Raw genomic sequence first — 27513 nt, 5'->3', positions numbered from 1 at the left:
ACTGCCCAGGTTTCAGGAGATCCAGCTCCTGCAGGAGGAACAGTATTTGGGGTTCAGGGAGGAACTACGAACCATCAGTTCCGCCCTGGGCACCATTGTAGGGGCTCTGAATCTGGTAGTCACCACATTGCGGGACACTGTGGCACCACAAAGGGCCCCTGACACTAGCATGGACCAAGAACTGCCTACCACCTCTGACGACGCTAGTGGACAGGAGGCCCCGCCACAGGACCAACAGGCCACCAGCACCCCACCCCCTGCAGAAGGAGAACCACCCCACAAGCGGGCCCTGAGATCCAGGAAGAAGACAGAGTAAGATGCCAAGACCCCCGCCAGGAAAGGATACCTCCCTGATTGTCATCCCACTGTCCCACATTGTCACCCTGTCCATCCTTAAACTGCCCCTGCTCCACTTTCCACAGGCATTTGGACAATGCACCTGTGATACAAATAGTCTGGACTCTGCCATGGACAATCCTCCACCATCACCCCTCACCGATTTGCAAACACCCGCCAAAATAGAGCACTGTAATAAACACAGTTATTGCACAAAACAATCAGGAGTCTGGCTGTGATTTTGAACAAATGTATTAGACATTAATGTGGCAAAATGCTTATGTACATTGTGATGCCAACATACCAATGTCACACAGCTGTAGTTCATGGGGAAACAAAGCTGATGTCACGCAGTGGGGCCCACATCTCTGAAATCTGAAGGGAAAGTCACAACTCAGTTACCATACACTGCGGGAAAAGGACAGACAGTAGAGAGGTAGCAGTGTTTAAGTATATGTAATATGCCGGTGTGTATTCCTACCTGTGTGTCATTGGAAATACTGCTGTATTACTGTGTTCCTGTTGTCTACGTCGTCTTCTTCGGCTTCCTCGTCTTCACTCTCCACAGGCTCCACAGCTGCTACAACACCACCATCTGGACCATTCTCCTGCAGAAAAGGCACCTGTCGTCGCAAAGCCAGGTTGTGAAGCATACAGCAGGCCACGATGATCTGACACACCTTCTTTGGTGAGTAGAATAGGGATCCACCTGTCATATGGAGGCACCTGAACCTGGCCTTCAGGAGCCCGAAAGTCCGCTCGATCACCCTCCTAGTTCTCCGATGGGCCTGATTGTAGCGTTCCTCTGCCCTTGTCCTGGGATTCCTCACTGGGGTCAGTAGCCATGACAGGTTGGGGTAACCAGAGTCACCAATTAGCCACACACGTTGCCTCTGGAGTTGACCCATCACCTAAGGGATGCTGCTATTCCGCATGATGTACGCGTCATGCACTGAGACAGGGAACTTGGCATTAACATGGGAGATGTACTGGTCTGCCAAACATACTATCTGCACATTCATCGAATAATAACTCTTCCTGTTTCTGTACACCTGTTCACTCCTGTGGGGGGGAACCAAAGCCACATGGGTCCCATCAATGGCACCTATGATGTTGGGGATATGTCCAAGGGCATAGAAATCACCCTTCACTGTAGGCAAATCCCCCACCTCAGGGAAAACGATGTAGCTGCGCATGTGTTTCAGCAGGGCAGACAACACTCTGGACAACACCTTGGAAAACATAGGCTGGGACATCCCTGATGATATGGCCACTGTTGTTTGAAATGACCCACTTGCAAGGAAATGAAGCACTGACAGGACCTGCACTAGAGGGGGGATCCCTGTGGGTTGGCGGATTGGTGACATCAGGTCTGGCTCCAGCTGGGCACACAGTTCATGAATAGTGGCTCGGTCAAGCCTGTATGTCAGTATGACATGTCTTTCCTCCATTGTCGACAGGTCCACCAGCGGTCTGTACACAGGAAGATTCCGCCATCTCCTCGCATGTCCCAGCGGACGGTGCCTATGAAGGACAACAGCGAGCACAGAGTCAATCAACCCACAGGTACGTAACCACAGCTTGCACATAACACGATTCTCACTCCATTGAATGCTTTGTATGAGTGTTGATGCAAGGCCTAGGTATGTGTGACGCAGTAAAAAGTAAGCCATGTGGGTCCCTGAAATGGCGGCTGCCTGACCTGTGAAGTGCGACAATGGGATGTGAGATAAATGCGCTGGCGTGGCACACCGTGGCGGTAGGCGGTCGAAGACCACGGCGCAAAGCAGCATTGGTTAACATTGAACCCTATGGGTCTCATGAGCCAATGACGATGTGCGCCGGCGGTCGCGGTACGCACCGCCATGGGCGTGACCGCCATCTTCTATCTGCTTAATCACTCGATACCTGATCTTCGACAGGAGAGGACCTACACTGCAAGTGCTGCTGTGACCTCGGTCCGGAAGAGACAATGGCTCATGCGACTGGGGAAAGGGCCCCTGCCTTCACAGCTCAGGAGTTGGAGAAACTTGTGGATGGGGTCCTCCCCCAGTACGCGCTACTCTACGGTCCTCCAGACCAACAGGTTAGTACTGAGGGAGCATGCTTTATGGTCAATGCCTGTGTTGAGTGGGGTGGATGAAAGATGGTGGGGAGGGGAGCGATTGAGGCATGCATCAAACGACAGTGAGAGCATGTGCCACATGGCAAGGGTAGGGATGGGGGGCCACTCACATTGAATATGCAGAAGGTGATGACTATTTTTCTCCCCCTGTCCATTTCACATAGGTCAGCGCCCATCAGAAGATCGATATTTGGCGTGCCATCGCCAAGGACGTCCGGACCCTGGGGGTCCACCACAGACGGGGCACCCACTGCCGGAAGAGATGGGAGGACATCCGCCGCTGGAGCAGGAAGACGGTGGAGGCTCAGCTGGGGATGGCCTCCCAACGTGGGAGGGGTGCCAGTCGGACTTTGACCACCCTGATGTCCCGGATCCTGGCGGTGACCTACCCCGATTTGGATGGGCGCGTGAGGACATCACAGCAGACACAAGGGGGTGAGTACACTCTCATTCTGTTGACTTTGCGCGCAGTGGAGGTGTCTGGGTGGGGGAGGAGGGCTGTGGGTATCCCTAGGCCAGGGCGATTTCTGTAGGCTAGGCCCCTCCGTAAGGCATGGCCCTGTGCCCCCGCGCCCCACCTCTGTAGGGTGCCTAGTACAGCTATTCATGGCCCTGTGTCATCTGTGTGTGCTGATGTCGTCCATAGGCTTGTAGGCCATGTCCCACGGATTGAATAGTCGACCCCAAGTGCGCGGCGTAGTGCAGGGGGCTTCTGTGTCTGTCCTGTCCGCCAACGGTGTCGCCAATGCATGCACTCAACATGTCTTTATTTTCCCCACCCCCCCCCTTTTTTGTGGTCTTCCTGTTCATGTGTGCATTAGCATCATCAGGCGGAGGAGAAGTTGCATCGAAGCACGAGGGAGCTGCATCCCACATGGCCATGGAGGGCCATGCAACGGACTCTGAATTCACCAGTGGGACAGAGGGCGAGGGGAGCTCCACAGCGGGGACTCAGGCAGACATCAGTGACACCGACTCGTCCTCTGAAGGGAGCTCCCTTGTGGTGGCGGCAACATCTGTGCCCCCCCGCAACAACAGGTACAGCCGCCACCTAACGCACCAGCACGGCCCTACCAGCAGCCCCTCAGCGTTTGCCCCGTGCCCGCTCACCCAGGAAGGTGGGCATCTCCTTCGCCCCAGGCACCTCAGGCCCTGCCCCAGTCACCCCTGCTGCCCTCAGTGTGGAGGTCATTGACCTCCTGAGGACGCTCACTGTTGGGCAGTCTACCATTTTGAATGCCATCCAGGGTGTAGAAAGGGAGGTGCACCAGAGTAATGCATACCTGGAGGGCATTCATTCTGGTCAGGCTGCCCTTCAGCGATCGTTCCAGACTCTGGCCTCAGCACTGATGGCAGCCATTGTCCCTGTATCTAGCCTCCCCCCTTCAACTTCCTCCACCCATACCCTATCACCTGTACCTCTGCCTATCCCAGACACACCATCAGACCAGCCTGCACACACCTCAACACCCAAGGGAAGCTCAGGCAAACATAAGCACCACACATCACACAGGCATTCACCCAAGCAACATCCACATACAGACATACCAACACCCACTGCATCCACTGTGTCCCCCTCCTCCTCGTCTCCCTCCTCCCTCCCTGTCACGTCTCCACTCACACCTGCATGCACAACATCTTCAGCCACTACGTCCCTCAGCCACACACACACCAAAACACCCCGCACACGTGCAGTCACCACCCCCACTGCCATTTACACGTCCCCTGTGTCCTCTCCCAGTGTCTGTGACCCCCTCTTCCAAGATACACAAACGCAGGCAGCCACCCACCCAACAGCCATCCACCTCACGACAGCCTCCAGCCCAAGCACCTGCACCCAAAGACACCAAACTTACAACTCCTACAACCACAACCTCTTCCTCCACTCCCATACCCACTACACCTACCCGTCCCACTGTTCCTAAAAACCTTTTTCTGTCCAAACTCAACCTCTTTCCCCCAACTCCCCCACCCTGTCCATGTCATAGGACTACAGTCAGCACCTCAGCCACGACAAAACCGGCCCCTGTCATCACAGTCTGCCATGGACTGTGGAGTGCCCCACCCTCCAGGGCAGCCAGTTCGGTACGAAGCCAAGGCACGGGAAGCCCACCCCCGGAGAAACATCCCAAGATAGGCAGTGGCCGGCGCAAGAGGGTGAAAACACCAGGGACCAAAACCCCTACCATGGCTCCGGCAGGAAGTGTAGAGACAGCTGGCACACCGCCCAAGGTGGGGAAGGGCCACAGGCGATCAGGGAAGGCTGGGAAGGGCAGCACGCCCGACAACACCGCCATCAGCCCAGCTGGCCAGGAGGGCCCCGCCAACCCCATCCCAGGTGGGCAGGAGGCCACCAAAAGGCCCGGCACAGCTGCCCAGGAGGACCCCGCCAGCCGTAGGACAGATGGGCAGGAGGGCCCCGCCAGCCACAGGACAGGTGGCAAATGACCTCCCCACCATGGCCAGATCCGCTGAACTGGGCCCTTCATCTCAAGCACCGCTGAACTGGGCCTTTCATCTTAAGCACCGCTGCACTGGGCACTGCCGTCTCAAGCACCGCTGCACTGGGCCCTTCATCTCAAGCACCGCTGAACTGGGCACCGCCGTCTCAAGCACCGCTGCACTGGGCCCTTCATCTTAAGCACCGCTGCACTGGGCCCTTCATCTTAAGCACCGCTGAACTGGGCACCGCCGTCTCAAGCACCGCTGCACTGGGCCCTTCATCTCAAGCACCGCTGAACTGGGCCCTTCATCTCAAGCACCGCTGAACTGGGCCCTTCATCTCAAGCACCGCTGCACTGGGCACCGCCGTCTCAAGCACCGCTGCACTGGGCCCTTCATCTCAAGCACCGCTGCACTGGGCCCTTAATCTCAAGCACCGCTGAACTGGGCCTTTCATCTCAAGCACCGCTGCACTGGGCCCTTCATCTCAAGCACCGCTGAACTGGGCACTGCCGTCTCAAGCACCGCTGCACTGGGCCCTTCATCTCAAGCACCGCTGAACTGGGCCCTTCATCTCAAGCACCGCTGAACTGGGCACTGCCGTCTCAAGCACCGCTGCACTGGGCCCTTCATCTCAAGTACCGCTGGCCCATGAGTGGCAGGGGCTGGCCCGCATCTGTGTCAGGCAGGGCTGCACGAAGCACTCTGGGCACCAGGCCCCCTCCAGAACCAGTGGAGACTGTTATCCACTTGTGAGACTGTGGCTTTGCACTCCCCAGGATGTAACAGTGGGCAGCCCACCCACTGTCTGGACTTGTGAGACTGTGGCTTTGCACTCCCCAGGATGTAACAGTGGGCAGCCCACCCATTGTCTGGACTTGTGAGACTGTGGCTTTGCACTCCCCAGGATGTAACAGTGGGCAGCCCACCCACTGTCTGGACTTGTGAGACTGTGGCTTTGCACTCCCCAGGATTGAACAGTGGTCATGGAGGCCCCTCGTGGATCTGGCGTCGTGCACTCATCTGGCTGAGGTGCCCCCCCTTCCCTTCCCCTTGAGGTGCCTGTAGTTTTGCTATCTGATGCCCCTGCAGTGTTCTCTCTGTTGGAGTCAGGTATCCTGTGTGGGCTTTGCCCATGTGATTTGGGCCCAGTGGTCCACGAACAATGCCTGCTACAATGCTTGGACTTGTACATTTATACAGGGAGTGCAGAATTATTAGGCAAGTTGTATTTTTGAGGATTAATTTTATTATTGAACAACAACCATGTTCTCAATGAACCCAAAAAACTCATTAATATCAAAGCTGAATATTTTTGGAAGTAGTTTTTAGTTTGTTTTTAGTTTTAGCTATGTTAGGGGGATATCTGTGTGTGCAGGTGACTATTACTGTGCATAATTATTAGGCAACTCAACAAAAAAAAATATATACCCATTTCAATTATTTATTATTACCAGTGAAACCAATATAACATCTCAACATTCACAAATATACATTTCTGACATTCAAAAACAAAACAAAAACAAATCAGTGACCAATATAGCCACCTTTCTTTGCAAGGACACTCAAAAGCCTGCCATCCATGGATTCTGTCAGTGTTTTGATCTGTTCACCATCAACATTGCGTGCAGCAGCAACCACAGCCTCCCAGACACTGTTCAGAGAGGTGTACTGTTTTCCCTCCTTGTAAATCTCACATTTGATGATGGACCACAGGTTCTCAATGGGGTTCAGATCAGGTGAACAAGGAGGCCATGTCATTAGATTTCCTTCTTTTATACCCTTTCTTGCCAGCCACGCTGTGGAGTACTTGGACGCGTGTGATGGAGCATTGTCCTGCATGAAAATCATGTTTTTCTTGAAGGATGCAGACTTCTTCCTGTACCACTGCTTGAAGAAGGTGTCTTCCAGGAACTGGCAGTAGGACTGGGAGTTGAGCTTGACTCCATCCTCAACCCGAAAAGGCCCTACAAGCTCATCTTTGATGATACCAGCCCAAACCAGTACTCCACCTCCACCTTGCTGGCGTCTGAGTCGGACTGGAGCTCTCTGCCCTTTACCAATCCAGCCACGGGCCCATCCATCTGGCCCATCAAGACTCACTCTCATTTCATCAGTCCATAAAACCTTAGAAAAATCAGTCTTGAGATATTTCTTGGCCCAGTCTTGACGTTTCAGCTTGTGTGTCTTGTTCAGTGGTGGTCGTCTTTCAGCCTTTCTTACCTTGGCCATGTCTCTGAGTATTGCACACCTTGTGCTTTTGGGCACTCCAGTGATGTTGCAGCTCTGAAATATGGCCAAACTGGTGGCAAGTGGCATCGTGGCAGCTGCACGCTTGACTTTTCTCAGTTCATGGGCAGTTATTTTGCGCCTTGGTTTTTCCACACGCTTCTTGCGACCCTGTTGACTATTTTGAATGAAACGCTTGATTGTTCGATGATCACGCTTCAGAAGCTTTGCAATTTTAAGAGTGCTGCATCCCTCTGCAAGATATCTCACTATTTTTGACTTTTCTGAGCCTGTCAAGTCCTTCTTTTGACCCATTTTGCCAAAGGAAAGGAAGTTGCCTAATAATTATGCACACCTGATATAGGGTGTTGATGTCATTAGACCACACCCCTTCTCATTACAGAGATGCACATCACCTAATATGCTTAATTGGTAGTAGGCTTTCGAGCCTATACAGCTTGGAGTAAGACAACATGCATAAAGAGGATGATGTGGTCAAAATACTCATTTGCCTAATAATTCTGCACTCCCTGTATATATAAGAGTTTTTGATGTGTATATATATTTTTTTGGCAGTAATACAATATATTCCAATGTTTAGTATCATTTCCTTTCGTCTTTGCATTCTTCCGGGGGGTTTGGGGGGTGTCACTCTGATGTGTTGCTATGCATTGATGTGTGTGTTGTAGTGGGTGAGGGTGAGGGTGGGTGTGTTGCGTATGTGTGTACCCGTAATAAGTTCCCCTCCCCCCTCCCCTGTGTCGTAGGTGCAGTACTCACCGTTGTCTTCTGCGCCGGCGTTCGTGCTCCTGGTAGAGGAGCAGGAACACTATCGCTGGGAGTATGTGGAGTTCGGGTTCCATGCTGTCCTCATTCCTCGTGGGCTGTATGGAGGTGAGCGTTTTCCCTTCGAAATGTCTGTTTCCGCCGTGTTTTTATCGGCGGGGCTACCGCCCCGGAAAAGGTGGCGGATTGGTAGGTTGTGATACAGTGGGCGGTACATTGTCTCCCGCCTGTCTGTTGGCGGTGACCGCTGCGCTGTTTGTTTGTACCGCCGTTGCGGGCGGTGTGTTGATGTGGGGGTCGCTGTTGGCGGTTTCCGCCAGGGTCGGAATTCCATTTTTTTTCCCGCCAGCCTGTTTGCGGTTTGGCCGCCGCTTTAACACCGACCGCCAGGGTTGGAATGACCACCTCTGTTTGTAAACTGACCTTCACCATGGCTTCCTGAGGAACAAGCAGTCTTCTCCTGTTATTTTTCTTGCCATTTCTCCTGTAGTCCATGCAGTCAGTTTTTTTGTCTAGCGCTCAATTTTCTTCTGGGGAGGTTTTTTTACAGTGCCTGCATGAATTAGGATGTTGAGTTTCTGGAAGGCAGTAGATACGGACCCTGTGTGGATCTGTTTGAGCCATCTTCTCCCCACACGAAGGTACTTCACAAAAAGAGAAGGCATTCTGACAGAAAAATCACCACTTTTAGTCATTGGGGCATGATGGGTTACTGAGGCTACTATGAGGTCCTTAATTGGGGCATGATGGGTTACTGAGGGTACTATGAGGTCCTTAAAGGCACAGTGCCACTTGTATTAGCTGAATGTATTACTTGCAGACTATTGGCTAGTTCCTTCCATTTCCTTTCTTTAAAAACAAAAAAAAAAAAGCTTGTGAAAGGTTTGATATATTCACCTATACTCTAGTGGTGACTTGTATAAAAGTAAATATTTTTCTTTTTAAAATGAAAATAAAATTTGGACTTCTTAGCCTGTTTATAGGCTGCAATAGCAAAAGTAAATTTTTCAGATTGATGTGTATATACATACATGCATTATAACAGCGCTCAGGGGCCAATTCAGTGCTTATGACTATTGATGAGGATTCCTTGGAAGAGAACAACATTTATCTACTTTGTCATGGGATCTTAAATACTATTAACAGTTGATGTGATGTAGTTGTAGGCATAATACACGCAGTGGATTGGTGGGTGGGGGTACAGATCACAAAATATGACATAATAGAATGACTTATTGACAACAGCCTCTCCTACCTGAGAATAAGCCTTAGTCTGATTCTGAGTCTGCATTAATGCCTCATGAAAAAAATGCAGATATCTAAGGGAAAGCACACCAAATTTCTGATCTCAGAATGTTTCTTAATTAAGCTGCTTATATAGCTTTACCTCTACAAAGTAAGCTTGTGTTTTAAAACAATTTCAATTCTCAAAGCATAAATGTTTGCAAAACAATTACCTGTGAAGTTTCCTGTTTGGGTATAGTAAACTGGACGCCTGAATCTGCACACAACACATTTGGTTTGATCTCCACAAAAAGTCTGTTTGGTCTGTAAATTCTGAGTCTATAGTTATAATTATGTACATGCAGTGAGAGGCACATTTTTCTCTGTGCTGCCCATACAAATACAGATTCACTGGGAGACTGGCCTCTTAGGAAGAAGGTGTTCTTAGAGAAAGCTTTATATTTTGAAGTTTGTGTACAATCGGGAAAAGATTAGAGTTCAAACTACTTTTGTTAATTAGCCTGGCAACCAAAATGTTTGCTCTCATATGCAATGTGGTTCTCAGAGTTTGAAAAGAAATGAGCTTCTGAATGAAAAGCAAACGTCAAATCCTATGCTGCATTTTATGCTATATCAGCAAAGGAACTATTTATCGAGGGAAAATATTGGAGCAAAGTTGTGTCAGTCACCTTAGGAGCTTCAGTCAAGTATGAAACAGACGGGTCTCTTCCAACAGAAACTTAGGAACTGGGAATTAAAAATCTTGGAAGAGCGTTTCTACTTGTTGTGCCTATAGGTTTCCAATGATACACTTAAGGGTCTATGATATTTTGTATTCCTTTCAGTATTCTCCAGAATGTGAGCTGGAGGGAAAGCTTTTTGTAGTGAGATAACTAAATCTTAACCATAATCTGTATAAACAAGGTCTTCTTAATGTAAATCTAATCCTCAACATTGATGAATGTACTTGAAGAATGCCCTACAGGCACCTTGTCATTCAGTTTCTGCTGGACTGCTTCCAGAGGAGCAGGACCAAGGCTGATTTGAATGTGGCAGCTCACAGCCTAGAATGGCATTATGGGCTCTAATCCTGCATAATTAATTAATAGCGAATAATTCAAGCATTCCATCATCACCATTTCTTTTGCCCCAGGTCAGCATGCTAAGTTCGAATGGTATGACTAGACCTGGTTTCGTATCGGGTAACTTAGGCTTGCCTTTCTTTGTCAGTTTTAGGAAGAATGGGAGATGGTCTTTTGTCGGTGATACGTTTTCATAAGAGAGTGTGCCCATTCTAAACCAAATGCCCATTTCTTTCGTTTTAAAATGTTAATGAATCTCCCTGAAGAAGTTACAGCTGATCTTTTCACGGATATCAAGCAAACGGAAAAGACACTTGAAAGCAAAACCAAAGAATAATTTAAAAGGGGAAAGAAAGCACTTAAAGGAAAAAACATCATGTCGACATTATGATTTCTGGTTAGGATGTTCTTTGGGCTAAAATACAACAGAGGAACAGGGTATTTACAGGACATCATGAGTTCCAGCTAGAGGGTTAGTGGTCTTAAAAGGTTAGTATTTAATTTCAATTTAGTGTATCCATGAATGAAATGAAAATGATTACCTTCTCAGGTTTAATTTTTGTTTCTAAACATTTTAAAAACAATTATCATGTTTTAATGTGTCCCAGGATGCCTTTCATCCCACAGGAATAACATTTGTTCGGAATAATGATGTGGTTACAGTTTTCATGTAAAAAAAATATTTTCTTTCTAAAATTCCTGTTTTCATTTAATTCTTTTATATAGGATGAAACGGTGTTATATCTTTTATTTGATGTACACATGTAAGTCTATTCTGACCCATTTGATTTATATTCTTTATGCAGGATGTGGTGAGCTAATCAACAACTTCTTCACTTTCTCGCAAAACATGTGCACACTGGGATTGTTGGAGCCGGAACTCGCCCTCTTTGCTGCATTGGTGCTTGTTGACTCTAGTAAGGATGGCAGTATATGTATGTCGGTTTACAATCTAAAGGGGCTCAGTGAAGGTTAATGAAGGGAAAAAGAGTTAGCCATCGGAGCTGCGAATAAAGAAGAATCTGACATTATCTCAGGATATTCTTTACACAGCTGAGAATGGGCACCTTGGGCAAGCTCTTCAATGGTGAAGGTGGTAAAGACAGGCTATTTTATTTTTGCATTTTCGTTAAGCACACACAACCACATGGTATCAGTGTGTGGTACATCTGGACAAAAGATTTACTATTAGCAACATCAGAACAAGTGATTACCTTCTGAGTAGAGTAAGAGGAGAGAAACCCAAGGGTGTTGAGGTGGAACAGACTTGGGGGTGGTAAAGGCTGGAAGAACTGGTAGGGAGGCAAAAAGGTAGTGCATGAGATCAATAAAGAAAGAGGAAAGAGTGAAGACGGTAAAGTAAAAAGAGCTGTAAGGAGATACAAGACATTAATACGTGGATCATTTTAGAGCAAACTGAAGAACGGAGTGGAACCATATCAGAAACTACTATATGTGCTAAACATCAGATCCTAATTAAAGGGCAGCAGAGAAAGGAAATGTGTTCCTATGTGAAGTTGAACCAAAGCAGTAATTGATAACTGCTGCTGCATGTGCCAACTTTCATGGCCGTTCATTCTGCAACCAGTCACGGTAAGTTGACTTTCTACTTCTGAGTAGTTAATGGCTTAATGATGAAGAAAAACTGTGTCACAGCAAGAGGTGAAAGGTATAGTTTTGCACCATCACTTCAGATTTCCTTGTGAAATCGCGATCCTTTCCAGTGGCCTACAGATCCACTATATACCAGGATGTTGGGTACAGGCTGATGCGTAACAACGTTTTCAGCACAAAAAGTTAATAGTTAAACCTAAAAATGTCCTTTTGAGCTCCTTCATCAGAATTAACAAACAAAAATCAGAACTAAGAAACTCATGAAGTTATCACAGAAAACATCAGTGAATTCTTATATCTGTTAGAATTAAACATAGTTTGCTCATCAATGACCACACTACGCAAAAACATAAGATAATACATATACATAAAACTACCAGTAAGTTATTAAAGCACATTTGAAAACATACCTAGAAATTAAAATAACAAAGAAATGCTTAGAAAGGCTCAGGTGACGGGTTTCTACCATGTCACAAATACAAAATTCAATGAAATCTAGTATCTGTGACAAGGGAGGAACTCGTCACCTGTGTCTTTTTGAACATTTCTTTGTTATTTTCAATTCTAGGTATATTTTCAAATGTTTTTAATAACTTGCTGGTAGTTTTCTGTATATGTATTCTCTTCTTACGTTTTTGCTTAGTGTAGTCATTGCTAAGCAAACCCTTTTTAATTTTGCCAATTGTACGGACTTATTGACGTTTTCTGTGATAAATTAGCTTAGTTTGAATTTTTTTGGTTAATTTTGAGGACGGAGATCAAAATGACATTTTGAAGTTCAACTGATAACTTTTCGTTCGTTGAGGAGTAATGTTCGTGCCTAAAAGCAAAGTAATACTAAAATCATGCAGGATTAAAATGTTTTGTTTGTTGAGTAAGGAACGGGACACTGTTGGTGCCTAAAACCACAGCAATATTAAAATCATGCAGGATGAAAATGTTTCAAGAAGCTCTGCCTCATTTACCTTCTCAACGCCCACCACCCTATTCTATCATCTCTTTGTGTCTTCACTCACTCAGGTGCAGATTTTTTTTATTTTTGGTCTACTCTTTCTCTTCGTTTTTAATCAATATCTTTCTGCAATTGGCCTCTCATTTCTTCTCCTGCAACAGTGCCTTCCTACTCCTTATTTTGTTCTAATTTTTCCTGGTCTGTCTGTATTAGGTCATCTTTGATGTATCTATTTTTATTCTCTCATTTTCAATCTGTGTTGGCTCTTCTTTTCATTAGTCCCCTTTTCCTACTTTTCATGTGCTGTTTGGTGTCCTCATTTGTATTCTCTTTTGCGTCTCAAACAGGTCGACCATTTCTGCAAGAAAAGGATAAGGTTGAACAGCTACAGAAAAACTTGGAACTAGCCTTAAAGAATCTAATGAGGAAGAGCCATAGAGAAGGGATTCTGGTGAAGGTCAGTAAGTTTACACACATTTGTATCCCAAAAAAGAGTTGCACCAAAGTGTTGACATGCTGTACATTAGAAAAGTGACTTATAACTAAACTCAAATATCTGATTTTGTAGACAAAAGCTAGCAACAAGTTTAGAACATGGCCAAAATAGGACACATGTGCCAACAACATATAAACATTTATTTTAAAGTATGATTTCTGCTGGAACAGATCTCAGGGCCCATAGAGAATTCAAGACAATCCAAGCACACAGACATTAAGAATTTATTTTGAATTCACAATACTGGAAAACTGAATTCAAACTCACATGGGTGGACATGAAGAACCAAAGTTTATCCCTGATCGTGCATGGATTAAAAACTGACCTGTGATCACAAAGTGGTTAATAGTTGGACTTTGAACACCCTGAAATTATGTATTCTGATCTAATTGTAGGTGACAGATAGCCCTAATTAACTCGCACGGCAGGGAACTGACAAATTCATAACACAATGCCTGTGATATTGTTTTGCCTAGAGAGTTTTGTAGGTGATCTCTAATTTTAAAACACTTTACAACAGACTGTTGCACTCATCTGAGTAAGAAAATTATATCTAATAAAAGAGGATGAGATATCCCACGATCCAAGAAAGATGACAAATTATCTTTTCTGGAATGCGATTGTCTATAAAATGAAATGTATATTTAGGGAAATATTTCATACGTTATGGTTCACTGGTCCCTGCTCATAATTGTGGTGGGATCAGAAACAACTTTAAGGATCCTAAAAATAAAAACAATGCAAATACTGCACCACAGGAATATGTGTAATCTTTTCTACCAGTTTGGACTATCATATGCATACTAGTTGCTGGAACCAAGCTACACCCAAATGATGAGCCCCAATCCAGGCACAACTGGTCTTGGTTTGCTTGTGTTCCGGTTCAGGGAGGATATGACCTTACAGTTCCGGCTGAACAGTTCCTACTGAAACAGGTCAAAGACTGATTTCCGTATGGTTGGTCTAATCTGAGGTGGCATGGTGGGAAAAAGAACAATTAGTTGGCATTCTACGGCCGGGTGACTGTCAATGGCTACACGTTTTGCATGCATTCCTTCCATCAACTTATTTATGGGTTTGATGTAACACCTTAAGTGGCCAAGGGTATACCCAGACATGGGTCCCTTGCTCACTGTGCCATTGGGACCAAGCTACACTGACTGCCAACCCGTTCTTGGGTTGCATATGTTCCACTTCAACTAGGACCTGGTTTGACAATTCCAGCTGGAATGTTTCTATTGGAGCAAGTTCTAGAATGATTTGCTTCTGGCTTTCTCCAAAGTGAGATGGTATGGTGGGCGAAATAATGAAAGATTGGAAGGCTACCTATAGTGATTACCAGGGGTTTGACTTATAACAAGCATTCCTCCCATCCCTTCTGTGTGTCTGATGCTAGGGCTTAAACCAAAAATCCACACTAGAGCTGAGTCAGGAATGAAGGTAGTGTGTGTTAAGTTGAGAGAAACTGCAGAGTAGGAGAACTGAAATCACTCCAATGGCAACATATCTTTCTTCCATATAATACTTACTCGTCCTCTCATCTAGTGTAAGCAGACCATGAAAGAAGTGGATATTGGGAAACAAAAGGCAGCTTAGCATCAATTCAGGATTTGAGCAAACATTCTGGACACACCTCCTTAATACAGAGCACTTGTAATCAATGATGCAAACTAAGGACTAGTGCTTTAAAATACGTGGGGGTTGCCCACTTTTCAACCTTACAAATCACTTTTATTAAGTTATATGCCTCTATAATTATACAGAGGCTGCTTTAGTCTTTGTCAAATTATAATGTGTGCCTCTAGGAAAGACAAAACCATTGGATTCCAAATTGTCACCAATCAAATATGTTATTTTACGATTAATTAAAAACATGACCAAGTCTATTTGATACTGAGTCCTAACTGAGAACTTCTCCTGCACACATGCACCCATGACCCTTGTGTTCACCATTAAGAAATGTAGGTGGAAATTGCCCTGGCCTTCAGGAAGCAGTTTCTCAAGATTCAAAACAGTTGAGAGGATCCTTCTTAGATTCAGATTCGGTGGGGGCCTCAGTTCTGTTCCTGATCAATTGCCAGGCAAAACCAGAGTTGACAGCATTGGGCTATCAAATGCAGGAGGTGATTTAATTTGCTTCCATAATTCTTGAAGTACAGAACCCTTTTCTGTATGTTTATCAGGTAGGTCTCACTCGCTGAGAAGCACACAATAGGTGTACATTTCATGGCACCTGTTGCACAAACTCTCCTAGCTAGGGGTTTTCCTTATAAAGGGGTAAGGTAACCTTTGTTGTAAATGCACATGCTGCATGCCTTTTTTTAATATTTTACTCACGGTTGAAGCCCAATGCTGTAGATTCATACAGAGCTGCTGAAATCCCAGCTAACTGTGAAACGAATGGTCACCTTGAAGTCCAGCTTGGCTATCAAGTGCATCAAGCATGGTTTGGTGGTCACCTACCCCATGTAGTTCAGAGAATTAGACTGGGTGCCCTGAGCAACGAATGGTCTAACTGGCCTGTATGGGCTGGGAAATTCACCATTTTCTGAGCCACAACCCGGAGCATTCTGTTGAAATATGGCAAACATCGCATTAAGAAATGCGGAACTATCAGCACCTGGCGCCGGGAACGATGGATATTGCGGAGCCTGAGCCCGAGGTGATAACGGCGCCAGCCCAGGCATCTCAGATTGCGCATGTGAAAACTCAGGATCCTGTTGAGGTACGACCTCGAAGACAGACGTCGGAGAAGTCAGAGAAGTGGGAGGCGTCTGCGGCTGAGGAGTGATGGTGGGACTAACCTCCCATGTCTTACGGCGCCGAACCAAGGGCGACCTCGAGCGTGAACGCTCTCTACTCGAATGGCGTCGAGAATCACGATGGTGCGGGAGTCACGTTGACGTCGATGAGATTTCGGTGATGAAGATCTGCGCCAGTGCTGCTTTTCCTTCGTTTTGGATTTTGCCAAAAACAGCTTAGCCTCTCGTTCCTTCAACGCTTTAGGATTCACATTTCTCCACTTCATGGTCGGAGCTCAGACACCACAAGCAATCCACATGTGGGTCTGTCACCGACATCTTGCCCCTGCACTCTCTACAAGGCTTAAAGCCCGACTTTCGCTGTGACATTTCGATAGAAACAGTAACTGTAACTACGCAGCAGAAACAGTTGCTCCCTCGAAGAATAACCGTCGCTCGAAGGCACAGAAAAAAGGGAACTGACGTCAGCACGCCGGCGAGGACCTCTAATTGCCTGTATGACGTCAGACGGTGTCGTGTGGGAGTCGGGCATTTGTGACGTCCTCGTCGACGTGCTGAAGCTAGGAGAAAATTTCCGTCGGATGCTGGCGCATGGGGAAAATTCAATGAGTGAGGAATCCACAAGTAGTTGTATCCATCAGAAAGTAGCAATCTATGGACTGTTTAGAAAGAATAGTCCACAGTCCACTGCTATTGGAGTATTCACTCTGGTCCTGCACAACAAGGCCATCCTGAGGCACATGCAATTATTCCAAAAAGTACTAATTTAAATGTGAGCAAGGGACCCCTAAAATGAGAAGAGATTCCGTGTTGGATTGCTTAAAAAACTATCCAGCTAGAGCAGTTTGTTCTCACACAACAACCCAGGATAGACATAGGATGTATACTATGTCTGTTCCCCTTGGTATGACAACAGCATTAAAAGATTATGGCCCTCATTATGACCCTGGTGGTCATTTGGAGAAAGGTACTGCCAACAGGCTGGTGGGACCATTTCCCAAATTATGACATTGGCAGTTTGGTTCAAGCCACATGAATGTACCACTCCAGCCGCCAGGGTGCCGTCGCAATCCTACCCTTGGGATTATGACCCCGCCTACCGCGATGGTTTTCGTGGCAAGCGTACCACCATGAAAACCACGGCGGTAGGCACTATCAGTGCCAGGGAATTCCTTCCCTGGCAGTGATAGGGGTCTCTGAAGAAAGGAGAGGGACTGGGAGGATTAATGGTCCAGTGTACGTTCTCCCTAAATTTAGACTTATACAACAAAGGGTACACTGTTCCAAGAAAGTCTGTCTATAAGGGCGAAAGAGTGTAGGTCATATCATAGGAGTGCCCTCAAGCATCAAATACGACGCTAGGCATCATCATCGGGCTAACTCCTCGTCAGACCGGCACTGCAATATCTGACGGGCCACCACGCAGATGGTGGTGGCACTTAGACCGGAGATGGTGTAGCAGATCCAATGGAATCTGCAGTATGTGCTGACGAAGAAAGGAAAAGGAGAGTAAAGTGTGTATTAAAATTGGCTCTGAACACCCAATGTCTCTATTTAATTGCTCAAGATGAGGGTCAGGCCAAGATTAAAAATAAATGCAGGAGTTCTGAAAGGGAATAATGTCCCCTATACTCCTAAAGAGAGGGGGAAAGGAGGAGATGTACTCAATCCTAACACTGAAAGGTCGACATGTTTCACATCTATGCGGTCTAAGATAGATCCAATGGCGCTTCTTCAGGACCGTAAAGTGTAACGTCTCCTAAAAAAACACAAAAATAAGTGCTGGAAGGTCACTTACAATACATGGACTTATTTGTCCCAGTCAGTCAACTATTAGGTCGCCCATCCCATGTGGAGATAAGGCATCATAGAGACGCATAAACCTCAGACCAGAGGAGAAAACATTGTGATCTTGCTCAGGTCCGCCGTCCACCTACCCGGGATCGCGTCCCCAAAAACGGTATAGGGGTCTCACCTGCCCCCCCTCCCCCGAGTCCTCCCCCCTCTCCTGCCCCCCACACATTTACACACCCACACGCGCACACATACACAATCATACACACACGCATACCCACATCCACCCACGCATGCACTCATACACACCCACACACCGCAACACACACCAACATACATTGTCGCACACACACATTCACAAAACACGACATACATGTACACTCACATTCATTCACGCGCGCATTCAACGTGACTCAAACTCGCGTGCAAGCATACAAAAACAGACACCCTTCATCACACACAACACCCCCACGCACGCACACACCACCCTTCCCACCCCGCTCTCCTGTCGGAGAACCCGACTTACCTGCTTGCATAGGGTCCTGCAGCAGGAGACGGAACGCGGTGCTGCTGCCAGCAGCAGCGTCCGCCAGCAAAACACCGCCAGGCCGTATCATTGCTCATGATACAGTCAGCGGTGTTTTGCTGGCGTGGCGCTGCTGCCACCTTACCACCGTCCGCCATCATGAACGTCGACGGTATTCCGCCATCATTCTAGCGGAATTTTGTCTACAGTCATAATACAGGTGGACGGCTGGTAGCCACGGCGATGGTATGTTGGTGGCCGTCGCCGTGGAGGTAGGCGGCAGCTACCGCCAAAGGTGTAATGAGGGCCTATATCACTTAAAGAACAATATTTGCATGGTCACTGGAATTATGCTATTCTGTGGTCATGGTTTTCCACAAAGTTATGGAGTTTCTGCATTGGCACATAATCCCTCACCTGCTGCATAATCTTCAGAATTTAACAAAAAAAATTGTTTTTGCCTCAAATGGACCAAAAGTTACTACATTTATAGAAGTGTTGTCGCGCAGAAGGCCCTACGCAAAGGTTAACTGATTACATTTAGTTGGTTATTCCTATACATTTCAATGTTAAACTGGTACTAATAAGGTGAAACCTTTGCCCAGGCTCTGCTAACATGCAAAAAAATGCAACAATTATGAAGTAATACTATAAAAAAACATGCCACATTAAGTTGCATGATTTTCCCTTTCTTGCTGCGAAATACAATCAACCATGTTACATAATTTGGGCCTCTCCTGCTGCATAATTCCAATAGCCATGGATATTTGAAAGTATTTATATTACTAACCATGGCACACCCTGCGCGGTGTTACTGCACCTCCGCTCTTGATTTAGAGACAAAATTAATATGTCATTTTGAAAACAATATAACATTTCTGAGTAAAGTTTCAATAGAAGTAACAGCTCTAACAGTGTGTGAGAGGCGGCCAACAGTTCCCATTCCAGATCACAAGTGAAAGTGTCCAAAGATAATTCTAAAAGTTTACATCTCTGCTGACCATGATACCTTGGGTTCTCGAGATGAAGGAATTTGACAAAGCAAAAAACAAGAAACTCTGGTAAGGAGAAAGCTCTACTGGAGGCTAAAAAAAAATGGATCTCCAACATAGGAGGCCTGCAGGGGTAGATGTAATTTGGGAGAAGATGATAAAATTAGAAAGACAGATCAGGATATGTATTCTAATAGCTGCTCTTCCCATACTTCACAGGACTCTGGGGACAGTAAGAGGACAGAAAGGTGTGGGCAGACTGACTGTCGCAGAAAAGTGAGCACACATATGAAGAGAATTTAGCAATAAGAAAGTTAAAGGTCCGGACTCAAATACTCACTTAAAAAGGAAAAAAAGTAGATGGTTTAGGAAAAAAGCATGGCCTATAGTCAATGGAACTTCTGGGCAAGGGGACTTAGACAGTGGCACTTCTGGACTGCACAGTAGAAGTGGCACAGTTCAGCAGACTCAAAGAGCATCTGGTAGGGATTCTAACTAAGGAATATATATAGATTGAGACACTAGATAGACATGTAAATCCTCCAGACAAGCTATGTGAAATAGAGGTACAAATTAAGGAAGACATTTTGTGCACATTCAAAGTTATATTCTGGTCTCATCTGTTGAATGCTTTATGACATTATCCTTGCATAGGATGATAGGCCTGTGGTCTTGGTAAGGGATGCTTCTCGAAGTGAGCTGGTAATCAAGTAAGTATTTTCTTCCTTCTTACCTAAATACCTCATGAAAAGGTATGTATAAGAAAGAGCTTTAAAACAGGCTCCTGAGCTATATAGAAACCAAGCAAGGTGGGACAAAGAATCTGTTCCACATGTTATTCCCTTAAGTAGTGAGCTTCAAGTTCAAGCTCAATATCCTTTGAAGCTACAAGCTAAGTGGGATATAAGAGACATTAAATCAGCTTCAATATCAAGGTATAATACTGATCCACCATGAACAGTTCCTATTTTTCCACTGTTAAAACCAGATAATTCATGCAGAATAGTTTTAGACTACAAAAATTGTAAAGTACATACACACATACATGCTGTACAAAATGCTCACAGTACTTGATAATTAACTAATAAGGAAAAATATACAATAGTCAATATATTTAAGTTTTTTTTATTCAGATTAGAGCACTTGAATCCCAGTATCTAGCCCATTTTTCATTTGGCGGAGTTCAATACGCTTACAAACATGTTGCTTCTGTGGTATAAGGATACACCTGGGCCCTTTGCAGTAAGATAATGGGTGTTGTACAAGAAGATCCTGAGGCACTATTACACAAGGATGGCATCTATCTTAGAAGGTGACTTGACTGAACTCCTGTCTAGAGTGAACAGTATAGTGACAAGTTTAGTCCAATAGGGGTATACATTTATGTAATTAAAAATAAATCTAAAATTTGCGTATCTTAATATGATTTTTTTTAATGTGTTATTCAGTGAGAAAACATGATTGGCACCTGACTTCTTGCAGAAGTATGCTACCTTACAAACTCCAAATACATTAAGGGAGTTACAAGACTTGATGAGGCTTCTCAACTTTGACTTGCCATATTATGTTGAGCGAGATAAGCAGCTCTATGATTAATTAGTGCAAAGTTTTCTGAAAATAATTACATAAAAATGCATACACCTATCCTATGTGAACGGTAAGCAGACAAAATAGAGACCAAATATTTACAGAAAGGGACAACACGACTAACCTCATAATTAGGGGTGCTTTCTAACACAATGTAGGCTGCAGTGTAGAATAGACAGCGCCATTAGCATACAGATCACACCTGTCGTTCTGTACAGAGGAACAATTTACTCCTAATGAGAAAGCTCTCACCACAGTACAGGTGCTATTCTGATGGAACGTCCTCTAGCACTGGAAAAAAATCTATTATAATTTCCCCTATAGCTACACTGCAGGCAGTAACCAAAGCTATTAATGCCCACGCTCGTCATCTGCTTTTTGTGAGGTGGGCAGTTTCCTTCGCACTTAAAGAGTTTCTGCAATACACAAAAAACATTTCACAAACTTAAAACATACTACAATTACATGAGTCTAAAAGTGAGTTCTACATGAACATCTCTGCACAGCAAGTGGCTGGTATAAAATACTTCAGCATTCTGTGTTCAAGGCTGTAATGAACAGCATTGGTGCCTGAAAAGATTCAAAGATTCAAAAGGGAAAGCAATAAAAAGTAAATAACTTTGGGCAAACTTAAGTGTTCTACAGGACAAGCTTCCTTTGGTCCATGTACAGCCCACCATGACCCATAAAAGAGAAAGAATTAACGCTAAAGGGAACTGGGCAACAGATATGGCTGGGAAACCAGCGGTGCAGACCTTTAAGGCAACTGCTGTAACTCAATCTCAACTAACATTCAAGCATCCATTTTAGTTACAAGGAGAACAGCCTCCTAACGATTTTCACCCCTAAATATTCCTACACACTCATTACAGATAATTTTCCTATGGTTTTTAGAGCCACGGTGGTATACAGTCTAATTCCAAATGAGCAAGATAGATTAGATCTAATTAGGGCTGGTCATGAGGAGATAGCTTCTACTCATGTTGTCATTAGTGCAACTGGCTCAATGCTGCAGCAAGGATATTGGTGGCCACATTTCCTAAACCTTACAAAGAAATATATATAGCAATGCAATATTGGTCAACACATAACTCACTCAACTGTAGCAAGACCATCACAGGCTCCCCTTACCATCTCCAAAAAGCTCATCAGGATAGTTTTCCTTGACCATGTAGAGATACTCCCAACTGTTAATCAATATAAATATATCTTGGTTGTGGTAAACTTGTGCCCTATATTCCTTTGGTTTTGGCCACAAAAGACTGCTACTGCCTGAGCAGTCATGTAAGTCTTCCAGGGCCTAGTCGCAATGGGTGCAGTTTCATACCTTTCACCCAGAAAATGGTCAACATCTAAAGTGTTCATGGATGCTATGTCTGCTCTGGGAGTACAACTCTCATCCCTTTCATGGGGTCATAGTGCATGCCAATGCTATGCTTAAACAAGCCTTGACTGCCAGGTTACTGGATACAGAACTGAGCTGACTACACACTGTGGAAAGATAGCAGAGTTGAAAATACCAGATGCAATGTCACACTTTAATCTATTACAGTCTGTTCAAAATAGTAGAACTAAATTGTCCAATATGAAGAACTCAGCCTCAGCCACCAACAAACATAAAGTTACTAAAGTTGCTGACAGGTGGCTTGCCAGGTGGGGAAAGAATCCCTGATCAGCAAGTCTTCCAACCGTCAAACTGAACACCAGTTTTAGTTCTTGGGGTAGAAGGAAGTTGGACAGTAATCTTGTCACTGGTTTCAAGTGCTAAGAAAAATAAGGTGTTGATCGATCACAGCAAAAAGCACTAGGTTGCCGTTTGTGTACAGTCGGCCCCAACTAAATCCAAAATGCCTCCTGAGTAGATTACCATACCTTCAGACTTCAAAAAACACAGCCACATTGAAATCTTCAATCTCATTCTGGGGAGTTTTAAGCCTGCTGTGTCTTCAGCTTTACACCAAGTACACGCTTCAATGAGGGAACCTGACTCTGCAATATTGGCAGATGGAATCTCAGTAACAAATGTTTACTATTAACCAGCAAAATAATCTACATCAATTGAAATGATAAGACAACACAAAATTGTGTTGTCTGAAAATGACCCTAATATGGATTTTGAAGGAAGAGAAATAATCATCCCTTCCTCCCAGTTAATTAACTCCACAGATGGCACTCTGCTTGTTATTAGATTCACAACAGATACCCTTTTCAACCATTGTCATACTTCTGGATTGCTACTGGAGACTTATCTATTCTAATATGGATTGCAACGCTGATCACAATTTTGCTTTTAGCATATGGGAACTCTATTCCTTATAAAAATGAGTATCATTTCCTGTGGTTCAGGAATTGCACCCACATCCTTCTTCTCAAAGAGCATAACTGAATTGTAATGTTTTGAACATCACTGCATATTGTGCTGGATGGTATTAATTGGGACAGCATTCCCTATCAGATCAAGGGGTCCTACGGAAATTATTTAAATTCCATATGTTTCAAATATATTATTTGATGACATTAGACTTTCTGGCTGTTTTGCAAATTCATGGGACATACACACTGTCAAACAGTTAATATGAGATCTGGGTTAATATGCCTTTTTTCACTGTGGAGATTTAAATCTAGAAATCATAATTAAGTACGCCATTACATTGAATATTATAAACACAGTGGGAGCACTGTCTGGCCCACCCATAAACCTCCTAGATGTTTTAAAAAAAGATTACCTTATTTTTATAGTGATGACTAGTTTGTCTCCTCTGCTTTTTATTATTCCAAAGAATTACAGAAACATAAAAACATTTTACCAGTCATAGATGCATCTACTTTATACAGTTCATTGATTCACTTACAGAACAAGGTCATGTACAATGGAAGTAATATAAATGAGAAAATTGTGGGGGGAAGTAAGCTTTGGCAGGTTTACGGCAAAGACACTCTGTTTAGATGATGCATGTATCCCAGAGAAATTAATGTTTAAACAAAATGGTACAAGAGACACCATGCATTAGCTTTGTGTCTGTTAGAGATTTGATAACACCATCTGTTGCAAAAAATTAACTTTACACATTTGTCAAGTTAGAAATGGAAGGAAAACATTACTGAATACTGACTGAAATGATACAGAAGGATTAGTTACTTACCTGTAAATCCCAGTTCTCTTCCAGGGGTATCCTCATCAAAGTAAAAAACATTGAATATTCCCGCCCTTGTGCGGGGACCCCGGAGCATGTATAAAATACACACATATAAAGTATGAAATATGCACGAAAAAAAATATATATAGCATTTTTTGTAGACATATCTTTCATACTAAATTCATATATACATGTGTAAAACAGCAATGCAGACTATAATCATAAACAAGCTAAAATGCTTTATTTCTATGGAGTTTTTTTTTATTTTTTTTAACATTATAAAATTACAAAAGAGAATAAATATCCACCCAAGCCCCCAAAACTGGGCTTAGGGAAATAAGCATCAGCAATCTCTAGAGAAAAAAGAGAAAAACTACATTGAAAAACAATGGAGCATTCTTAGCCAATAGGCTGCATGCAGGTTAACACAGGAGAACCATAAAAACTTTGGCACCGTGCCTTTAAGACCCTGAGCACCTCCAGTATCCCACCATGCCTCAGGGGTGAAGGAAAGGTGACAGTTGGTTCACAGTTAGGTCAGTACTTTTTTACGGTGACAATCTGTGAAACTGATTCGAAAGACAGTCTGTCCTGCACTTCTAGGAGATGTGCGTCCGGGGAGGAGGGTGGGTTGTTTATGACTTTGATGAGGATACCCCTGGAAGAGAACTAGGATTTACAGGTAAGTAACTAATCCTTCTCTTCCAGGGGATCCTCATCAATAGTCATAAACATTGAATAGATTAGCAAGCCCATCCCTAAACTCTGCGGACTGTCTAATAGAAGTGCAGGAATAGATACGTATTATGCAAATAAATTTCTCAGAGAGGCCTGCCCAACCTGGGCGTCTGCTCTTGCATCTGAATCTAAACAGTAATGTCTAGTAAAAGTATGTACAGACTTCCATGTAGCAGCCTTACAAATCTCAGAGATTGGGACATTGTTAAGGAGGGCAGCAGTAGCCGCTTTTCCCCTTGTGGAATGCGCTTTAGGCCTAGCTAGTAATTGTTTATTAGCCAGCTGGTAAGTATTAACAATACAAGAAACTATCCATCTTGATATCGTTCGTTTAGATGCTGCCTCTCCTGTCCTCAAATGACCATAATTTACAAACAAGTGGTTGGAATGTCTAATCGATTTTGTCTTATCCAAATAAAATTTCAGCACTCTTTTCAAGTCTAAGGAGTGCAATGCTTTCTCCGCTGGAGTCTCCGGATTGGGAAAGAAAGTCGGTAAAGATATAGTTTGATTGATGTGGAATTCTGACACCACCTTCGGAAGGAAAGATGGGTGAGTTCGCAGAACCACTCTATTGTCGTGAAAAACTGTGTACGGTTCTTTGGCAGACAAAGCCTGAATCTCACTGACCCTCCTCGCGGAAGTAATGGCTACCAAAAAAGCCGTCTTCCACGTAAGGTGTTGTAAAGAGGCCTTGTGTATAGTTTCGAAAGGAGGGCCCATAAGTTTTGACAGTACTATGTTCAGTTCCCATGGAGGAGAGGGTCTCCGAATAGGAGGAAAAACTTTCTTCAAACCTTCTAAGAAATCCTTGACTACTGGTTTCGTAAAGAAGGATTCCTGAGAAGGTGACTTACGATAGGCTGTAATGGCAGACAAATGTACCTTAATAGATGATACCTGCAGACCGGACTTTGCCAGATGAAGTAAATAAGACAGTATGACATCCTCCTGAGCCCGTATGGGATTGTGCCCTTGTTGACAGCACCATATGTAGAATCTCTTCCACTTAAAAGCGTAAGAACGCCGCGTGGAAGGCCGTTTGGACTCTTTCAAGATGTTCATACACTCCTGCGAGAGCCCTAGGTGTCCATACTGCAGGAATTCAGGAGCCATGCTGTTAAGCTCAGAGAGGGTAGGTTGGGATGTAGAATCCTGCCCTCCATCCTGCTCAGAAGATCCGGTCTGCACGGCAGCCTCCTGTGAGGTTTTTCCGAAAGGTTGAGGAGATCCGTGTACCAGAATTGACGGGGCCATTGTGGCGCTATGAGAATCATTCTGGTTCTGGATTTGTAAAGTTTGTTGATCACTGCCGGTATGAGGGGAATCGGTGGGAAGGCGTAGAGAAATATCCCTGACCAGTCGATCAACAGGGCATTCCCTTGAGACCCCGGACGGTAGAACCTGGATGCGAAGTCTGGGCATTTCTTGTTTACTTCGTCTGCGAAGAGATCCAATTGAGGTCGACCCCATTGAGCGAAGATGTCCTCGACGACTTCGCCGTGTAGGACCCAATCGTGTGCGTCCTCTAGGTGTCGGCTCAGGAAATCTGCTTCCACGTTTTGTTGACCTGGCAGGTGAACCGCTGTAATTGACATTCCTCTGGCCAGGAGCCAATGCCATAACGTTTGGGACTCTCGAGATAGGGGTAGGGATCTCGTTCCCCCGTCTGTTCAAATAATACATTGTGGTTGTATTGTCCGTTTGTATCAGGAGAGATTTCCCCTGAACCAATGGAGAGAAAGACTTGAGAGCCAGATGAACCACTCTGAGTTCCAGCAGATTGATGTGGTAGTTCCTTTCCTTGTCGGACCACAGGCCCTGAGCTTGGAGGGGACCCAGATGAGCCCCCCATCCCTGAAGAGACGCATTAGTTACCAGAGTGTCGGATGGAACTACCTGGTGAAACGGAGAACCTACTGACAGGTGAGGTCTGTGCATCCACCATTGCAATGACTGAAGTGCCGCTGTCGGTAGCCGCACTCTGTCCTCCCAGCGACCTGTCCTTTGACTCCAGTTGTTCTCCAATGCCTCTTGAAGGGGCCTCATGTGCAGCCTGGCATTTGGGACAATGAAAATGCATGAAGCCATGGAGCCCAGTAGCGATGTCACCTGACGGGCAGTAGGTGCGTCGGCTTTTAACAGGTCTTGACACTTCCTGTGTATCGATAAAAGTCGTTCCTCCGAAGGATACACTCTTCGGAGCTCTGTGTTTAGTATAGCTCCCAGGTAGTGAAGGTTCTGTGTTGGAATCAAGTTTGACTTTTGATAGTTGATTTGAAGACCTAGAGACTCGAAAACCCTGAGCACAATGTCCCGATGGCTTCTCGCCTGATCCGGAGAGGAAGCCTTCAGTAACCAGTCGTCTAGGTATGGGTAGACGAAGATCTTTTGTTTTCGAAGATGTGCCGCTACCACTGCCACACATTTCGAGAAGACGCGGGGGCAGATTTCAGGCCGAATGGTAGAACTCTGAACTGATAGTGTTGTGAAGCTATTTGGAAACGCAAGAATTTCCGATGCTTGGGAGCTATTGGGATGTGAAAATATGCATCCTGCAGGTCGATGGAGCACATCCAGTCTCCCTGATGTAGTTGCGGGAAAATCTGGTGAAGGGCTAGCATACTGAACTTCTGTTTTCTTATGTACTTGTTCAGCAGCCGTAAGTCCAGAATTGGTCTGAAAACGCCC

General features: G+C 45.0%; 1 protein-coding gene across 1 annotated transcript in view; it reads left to right on the top strand.

The window, feature by feature from the left end:
- The window catches only part of LOC138267165 (nuclear receptor ROR-alpha A-like), a 250950-nt gene that overhangs the window by 206498 nt on the left and 16939 nt on the right, over window positions 1-27513 (top strand). The window contains exons 10-11 of the mRNA XM_069216015.1: window positions 11031-11141; window positions 13138-13247. Coding sequence (XP_069072116.1) covers window positions 11031-11141; window positions 13138-13247 — 221 coding nt within the window. The remainder of the gene's footprint in view (window positions 1-11030; window positions 11142-13137; window positions 13248-27513) is intronic.

This window comes from Pleurodeles waltl, chromosome 12, assembly GCF_031143425.1.
Source record: "Pleurodeles waltl isolate 20211129_DDA chromosome 12, aPleWal1.hap1.20221129, whole genome shotgun sequence".
Classification (NCBI taxonomy): Eukaryota; Metazoa; Chordata; class Amphibia; order Caudata; family Salamandridae; genus Pleurodeles; species Pleurodeles waltl.
Note: the sequence above shows the minus strand (reverse complement) of the source record. Positions and strands in the feature narration are given on the sequence as shown.